Raw genomic sequence first — 7,700 nt, forward strand, 5'->3', positions numbered from 1 at the left:
CAGGAGCTGATGTCTGCTGGAGCCGCTGCCTACCATTGGTCAGAAACATTAGCCAGGGTCTTAAAAGTAAACTTCTGTTTGCACTTCCAGAGGGAAAAAATATACACCCAGAAACTGTATCTTGGGGGGGAAAAAAAAAAAAAAAAAAAGGAAGGGATTGCATAAAGTCAGGGAAAACATGGAAGTTCCACTTGCTCGGCAGCAAGGAAGCCAAGCGCTGAGTGATCTGGTCCTCATCCGCAAGACTCAAACCATCTCCCACCTTTTTCAGACAGCTTAAAGATCTATAAACGACGCACAACACATGGCTGGTTGGTTTCATTTTCATGATCCTAAGACAGTGAGAAGCTGAGATAACTCTGTGTTTTCTCTTCTCCCAGGAACAGGTCTCCAGTCAGCGCCAGGGAATCGTGCCTAGCCGGGACTCCGAGCACTCAGGGAAGTTTCCATATTTTGAAAAACGAGTTGCCTGTAGCTCAAAAAAAAGAGCTCACACGAAAACACTAAGAATTTTGCCCTAGGCTTTGTAACCAAGACAAACAAAATTGGCGTTACTTGCGTTATTTTTAAAAAGGAGGGTTAACTGCATTCCCAATTTCAAAGATGTTTCAAGGCCTCCTTGCTAGAAGCCTGGCGCGGACACGCAGAAATGCGACGGCACAATACACATTACCTTCGGGCTCCCAAAAACATAAGCATTCAGGGAACCTTTCCTACCCCCAACAGAGAGAAAAGGGACACAGATCCTGATGAGAAACCAAAGTTTCACAGAGAATTAATAAACATGCTCATGCTTCCCACCTGTTTTCTATTTAGAGCAAAAACAGCAATTAATACTTTTTAAACAACGGTTAATAGAAGAAACGTATGAAACCAAGATTCCTAATTGAAAATGTCTTTACTCACAAGAGGCAGAGGATCAAAATATGACAAGCCTGCTATGCATAGTTTCTCCCAGCTGCGCAAACCCTTCCTTAACAGTCTTAAGATTAATAAACAAAGACATGTTCTAGACATTTCCTATCCCTCCTGGATTTAGCCCTGTACACAGAGCGAATATGAGTCCTCTGACTTCACCCTCGATTGGAATGGGGCTCCCGAGAAGTGCTTTGCGTTACGCGATTGCTAATACGGGAACCCCCTCACTCCGAGCAGGCACAGGGAAAAACAAGCGGGAGGCAAAAAAAAAAAAAAAAAGAGGTCTAGGAAGGAGGCGATTTCAGCGTCTCGTTTATTAGCAAGTCAAAGGACATTTACCTTCTCGGTGGTTAAGTACAACACAAGCCAAGGGTAAACCATATGGCTCAAGCCTTTGTGCAAGGGAGAAAGCTGGCAGGGCTCCAGGGCTCTAATTGAACTATTACCATATCGTAAGAAACGAAGTCGCAAAGAGCGGAGGATCTGCTCTCCTAGGGACAGTTTTATGTCACGCGAACAATTAAGCGAGTAACAAAGCGTGTTTAACAGGAGAGCAATCCCACCATTTGGACACTGGCTGCTTTTAAAGAAAATAGGTACTCTTCTAGTTCAATATTGCACTTAATTTGATCTGGCATTCAATACTCTGAAACATTCAAAATCCACATCATTTGGAGCGAACAATACAACGCTTCTTTAATTGCTGCCTCAAGACTCTTCCATTTAGTTAATAAGACACAGAGTGAGAACGCTCAAGTGAAACCCAGAAACACATAAAAGGGTACCACAAAAACTGCCGTAAAGAGGAAAAAAGCAAAAGATGGAGTACAAAATCAGTTCAGTGCTTTGCACAAATAATCGCCAACCTTTTCTTTCAAAAGGCAGGCTTGATAACAATATACGAAGTGTTACACATCGCACAACAGGATACGCAGAGAAACACAATAAACCAACCAGGTTGTGAACAGACACAACCTGTAGTGGTTGTCTGCACATAAATTTTTTCGGTCTTGTCTTGCTACTTGGTAAGCAAAAAGCAGCGCAGTTGTATGAGGAGTGGGGAAAAAAAGTAAATCACAATCTTACATAAAAATGAGGCAAAACGAGTCTCTACAAATCCTGTTCTTACCATTCTGTTCATCCAGCTCATTCCCAATTTCCTGTCCCATTTGCTTTTGCCGGGATATGATTGAAGAAAGAGCATCGAGCCCAGCATCTTGTTCTGCATCAGAAAAACATAAAACTACATTTAAAAAAAATTGCTGCTTTGCTAGGCTATGTACCATAACAGATGCAGAGGTGAACAAAAATATTTACTCAGCGCTGAAAGAGTTAAAAGATATTAAGAAAAATCCATCAACAGAACACGAAAATGAATCCTTATGGCAACAGCACTCTTAAAATAATGTGAATGATGGGTAATTAATTCGCCTGCTCTGGCTGGGACATTTAGCTGAGAGTCCCAAAAAAAATTAAAAAAATCCAAGAATTCAACATTTAGCTGTTACTCAATCATAAACGCAGGGGATTTTCTGGCACACACATAGAGATCCCTGATTAGCCTTTTTCAAATTTCCAAGAAACTTTTAACATGAATAAAAGGCAAACAGGTGATGCAAGCACCAAAGAATTCAAATAGATTTTTAAAGCTGCAAGAGGATACAGAGCGTATGGAAGCGCGTCTGAGACAGAGGGGACGTGGGAGGGTGCAGCTAAAGTTTGATTTGCTCCCACCAGCTCTGCACTAAGAACCGTATCATCCTCGAGCCTCAGGAAGCACCTTAACCAAAACGTGCAGCTCTCCTCGGCCAAAGCTGTCAAGAAGCACAAGAATTGACGCTGGAGGCTGGTCCGACAGACAGCAAAGCGGCGACGCTGCGCAGAGCAAAACCGCCAGCCGGCTGCAGCCCGGGAGCCCAAAACCATCCAGGATGGCCAGAACCCCCTGCCCCTTCCATGGGATGAAGGTCTGGCCCCTGACACCTTTCTCAGCCTCCCCAGGGGATACCTACGGTGTCAGCAAAAACTAGAGCTTGGGGCTTCTCCTGGACCATCCCCAGGTCATTGCGATTCTGCCTTTCACCTGCAGACTGGGCCTGGTCTCATCTGATCACTTCCAATACTTGAATTGCATAGAAACGACCTCATTAACCACCTGACATCCTCAAGCCGGGGTTTTCCAGCACTTCCAAAGTTAGAGATCCCTTACGGATGCCGGGGGTCAAAACCTAAAGACCCTTTTTAAGTCAGTTAACTCTTCCCTCAACGACACATCTAACAGCCTGTAAGGGCTTTAAAAATTTGATTAAAGAAGATGCTTCCAGTGAAGAATATTGCAAGCCCAACGCTACTCCTGCAAATGCAGAAAGCCGCCACCTGGAACTATTATGTTTCGTCATTTCCAGGTAGTTAAACTTCAGCACAGGTTATCGTACCAACTTCCTAACAAGAGCTCCTCTCAGAGTCCTAGCGATGCTTCTAAAAAACAGAAAAGATTGTTGTACCTTCTATGATCCTTCGCTGCTGCTGTCTGAGATCGTCAAAGCCAAGCCCTCTGGTTTCTTCGGATTCTTCCAAGAGCCACGGGTTGGTTACACCTCGTTTGATGCCTCCCGTCATTAGGCTCGATCTGAAAAAGTAACTCCAGTCAATAATTTTCAACACAAACCCCACTCACGGCGCAATTTGCACTTGCAAGCCCGGCTGGCAGCGACTGAAGCGTACGGATTTGTCGCGCTCCGTACGATTCTCTGCGATCATAAAAGAAAATAGCCAGAAGCAATCTGACGATCTCCCAACACCAAATACATCTCACAGGCTCTGTAACAAGCAGTAATGCAGGGAGAGGATTAATTTTGCAGTGAACAGTTAAGCTACAAGGCAAAATGTACACTACATATTGTATAATACATTTATATTTAATATTGCTTGCAGTCAAAACAGCTACAAAAAGGTTGCGAGGAACACACATTATCCATGTATTTGCTGCATGATCAAAACACACACTTATAAAACCACAGAGGTACAGCCTGCAAGCTTCCAACAGTAAAAGGATCAAGAAATTAATACAGATGCAAATCGGATGAGACCACTAATTTTGTGCAATTCTGATCAAGCCTAAAAGGGAACATTTCTGCATTTCAAAAACCGGAGATCGAAGCCACACAGTTTCTCCCCTGCATTTCCTAGTCTGGCATCAACACAAACAAGAAGCCGGGCACACACGCTCTTAAATGAGAGAGCAATCAAGTTACAGGTCTTCTTCTAAAAGATTGAGGTTGTCTGTGTTACAGATACTTCCCCGGTTACAACAGAAAACAAGTTTTTCATGTCCAGGGCACATAAATTCAAGTAGTAAAGTGAAATGCCGCTGAAACATTTTTTCCCAATACCAGATTTCTGGTTTCTGCCTTTCAGCTTTTCACTGGTTTCTCCCTACAAGAAAAACACGACATGACAGACTGTGAGAGCCACTTGAACTCAAAACTGCAACTCAGATTTGGGGTAAAAGTCATCATAAAACTGGTTAGTCCACAGCAGGACAGAAATAAGAGGTTTTGCTTTCTGCTTGGCTTTTTTTTTCTTTTTTTTTTTTTACACTCCATTTGCATTTTACCTTTGCCTTGTTCTTTCCCAAAGCACTTCCACCAACTAGAACAGTGAGCATTTCTAGGATCTCTCAAACACTCAATATTTTTTAATGATGTTACGACCTATATTTCTTTATTGTTTGGGGTTTTTTTTCGTTTGTTTTTAGTTGAATCCAGGTCCCTTCTCTGTGAGAGAAACTGAAGCCCTGGATGGTACACACGTACGCTCCAAATCATTTTGTGCTCCAAACCCTGTATCAAAAGAAGGGAATCCTGCACGAGCATCGGAGAGCCAGGAGGAGTTAATGCCCCCGGCCCAGACAGGGCTCACCAAGGGCATTTCAGCAAAACCCAGCACTTGGGTCAGGCAGCAGTTCCTGGAGGAATTCTGAGGAACTAGAGACATCTCCTGGCCGTGCGGTGAATCGACACTGCTGGGAAATGATCCGCTCATAAGTCACAGGCCGGAACTGCCCGCCCAGCCAGTCAAACAGGAGAACACCTCAAAACTGAAACCTGTTCACTCCGCTTCACCTCAAGGTAACGGATCCATCAGAACCAAAAAAAAGAAAATCAAGGAAAAACTCTTTTTTTGGGCTACAGGACTGCAAAGCACATCTCACTGGAGCATCCTGATGATGCTGGACCCACGTGTCGCAGACAGCTGAAAGGGAGATCTGGGGCTCTTCTGCACTCCGGTCCCCTGCGCCTCCACGTGTTTATCAAAGTAGGGAACGGGGCTTGATGAGATAAAGACATGCACAGCTAAACCACAGTTTTACACGTTACCTAGCTTTCCTCTTTGCTTCAGGGAATTAAACTCGCTCTTCCATCTTCCAGCCTCGCAGCGCCTGCTGCTGCGTTCACAAACCCAGCCCCAAGGGAAGCGTTACGCGTCCCAAGATGCAAAGATCGTTACAGCCCAGCCCGTTCAGCGGCTCAATTAGCGAGCGCACACAATCTAGGGTTCACAACATCTGACGGAACAACTTAAATAAAGCAAATAGAACATAAAGCTCTTTGCTGGCTAAGAAGAGCACAACTATTTCTGCCTGTTAAAAAAAAGAAAAAGCCAAAGCAAGCAAATTTGAAATAATTTGCACCGCTCGCTCTCTCCCTCCCCACTAATAATCCACCCTATTCTTGTAGGCTGGGTCATGACAACTGGTCTGCTCGTTACAATAATCTTTTTGACATGTTTGGTAACTACCTTCCTACACAACACAGCATAACTTCCTACTTCCTCTGATCTTACCATGTTTCGCTTTGGTAGTGTGAAGATTAAAGCTTATCCAATTAGCCACCCACTGCCTCCGCCAAGTTAATCACGTAAATCTTTGAAACCGTCACAGAGCAGTGGAGTGTGCGGATAGCTTTTGATTATAGGAGCAGATTTAACTAATTACGAGGCTTAGCAACGCGCCCAAGTATAAAAGATGATGGGGTTTAAAATCGGGGAGCTGTGTCACCGCTTAACAAGGGAGGGCTCATCTTCAAGAGGGCATTGTTTCACTGATAATTCTTATAAAACTTCCCGAGTAACTTAGATTAGTCAACCAGCACTTACTTTAGACCAAGGCCACACATCAAGGCTTACGGCTTTAGAAGACTGATCAGCAAGACTGAATTTGAAACAAAACCCGGGATGTATGACAATTGGTTGGATGATCACTTGAACATTCCCTTAACAACACAGTTGTACAGTGGGGCTCTTTGAAGTGCCCAGGGCACCTCAGCTTGGCTTCGCAGGTCACCTCCAGGGCGACAGTGAAGACGCGGGGGTATTCTCTCACTTACGATTCAACCGCTCGCACTGGCAGGCAGTGTCTGTCATGAAGTTCCAAGCTAGTAAATAAAACAGGGATAATTTTAATGTGCAACGCCAAGGCTCTCTCCTCCTCCAGAAAACCCTGGGAGAAGCCACCTAAGCACAACAACTTCCAAATCCCCTCCAGGCACCTTCCCAGGGGGAGACCTCCTCACAAGAACTGCTCTGATGGGAAGCCTACAGAAGGGACAGCCTTCCCCCAGCTGGCAGAGGACTTCCCTGGCTCCACTGGCTCGAGCACCCGGAGCAGCACACCTCACGGTCAAGGAAACAACTTTTCCCTGCGGTTCAGTTGACCCAAGGACCGCAGAAACCAGCTGCCACCCGGGATGCCGGGCAGTCAAATCGCAGAACACGGCTCCTTCATGGCATCATCGATTCACAGAATCATAGAACGGCCTAGGCTGGAAGGGATCTTAGAGATCATCTAATCCAACCTCCCTGTCATGGGCAGGGATGTCCCTTAACTAGATCAGGCTACTCAAGGCGTGGTGACTGGAGCTTGCCTGGCCACCAGCAAGAGGACCGGGAGCCTCCTCTAGGCAGGGCATTTGCTCTCCCTCCGGGCCCAGAACAACACGGTGACACTGGTGGAAGGGACACAAGGCAAAATGTCAGGTGGTTTTGAACAAACTAAGGAGACAAAGCATAAAGCACAGAGCTCAGCCTTGAGAGCTGCCCTCCCACCGACATTCTTTCCTGGGGCTTTCCTAACAGGCATGTGGGCACAACCTGAAGCACAACAGCGGAAATTACAGGCTTTGACTTAGTTTCCTCTGTCCCTGTTAAGTATCTTTTTTTTGTTATTCATTACAGTTGCAAGAATATACTGTTTTCCTGTAACCACTTCAGCAAGGCCCTTAAGGAACCCCTGGCATGCTCTGATAGAGGAGACATACAAATTGTCCCTCGAACACAGACCAAACTGAGATTTCACACTCTCAGCAGAATCTTTCTTAAATTTGGGGTGGGCACAGCCACCCTCAGGTCCCAGAGCAAGATGAACGGGCTTTGTACCTGCTGCTTGCCCAAGGGGACACAGACACACACGTGTGTGTGTGCTGTAACTTACACAGTGCTCCAGGTGACCACTGGTACAACGGGAGATGACCCCAGTGGGTGAGGAGGGTGTTGAGACAACTACGACCACGCTGGCTCACGACTATGCAGCCAAAGACACATTAATCCTGGAAAAATCCTGCCCCAGCCCCCAGATTTGATCTTACGACTCAAGCCTCAGATGTTCTCAAACACTGGTTTCTGGATGGACAGTTTTCTTCCACCCTTTCCATCCATCTCCTGGGCACGAGGTTCATCATGTCTCGGGTCAGAGCGGTGCAGTTGCCACCAGGCGCGCTTCCTGC

General features: G+C 45.7%; 1 protein-coding gene across 1 annotated transcript in view; it reads right to left on the reverse strand.

Annotated features, from left to right (window-relative positions):
• Nucleotides 1-2,047: 2,047 nt before the first annotated feature.
• STX8 (syntaxin 8) overlaps nucleotides 2,048-7,700 on the reverse strand; it is a gene marked incomplete at both ends in the record, with an annotated part of 15,548 nt that continues 9,895 nt past the window's right edge. The window contains 2 exons of the mRNA XM_009879070.1: nucleotides 2,048-2,140; nucleotides 3,423-3,547. Coding sequence (XP_009877372.1) covers nucleotides 2,048-2,140; nucleotides 3,423-3,547 — 218 coding nt within the window. The remainder of the gene's footprint in view (nucleotides 2,141-3,422; nucleotides 3,548-7,700) is intronic.

This window comes from Apaloderma vittatum, unplaced genomic scaffold, assembly GCF_000703405.1.
Source record: "Apaloderma vittatum isolate BGI_N311 unplaced genomic scaffold, ASM70340v1 scaffold26531, whole genome shotgun sequence".
Classification (NCBI taxonomy): Eukaryota; Metazoa; Chordata; class Aves; order Trogoniformes; family Trogonidae; genus Apaloderma; species Apaloderma vittatum.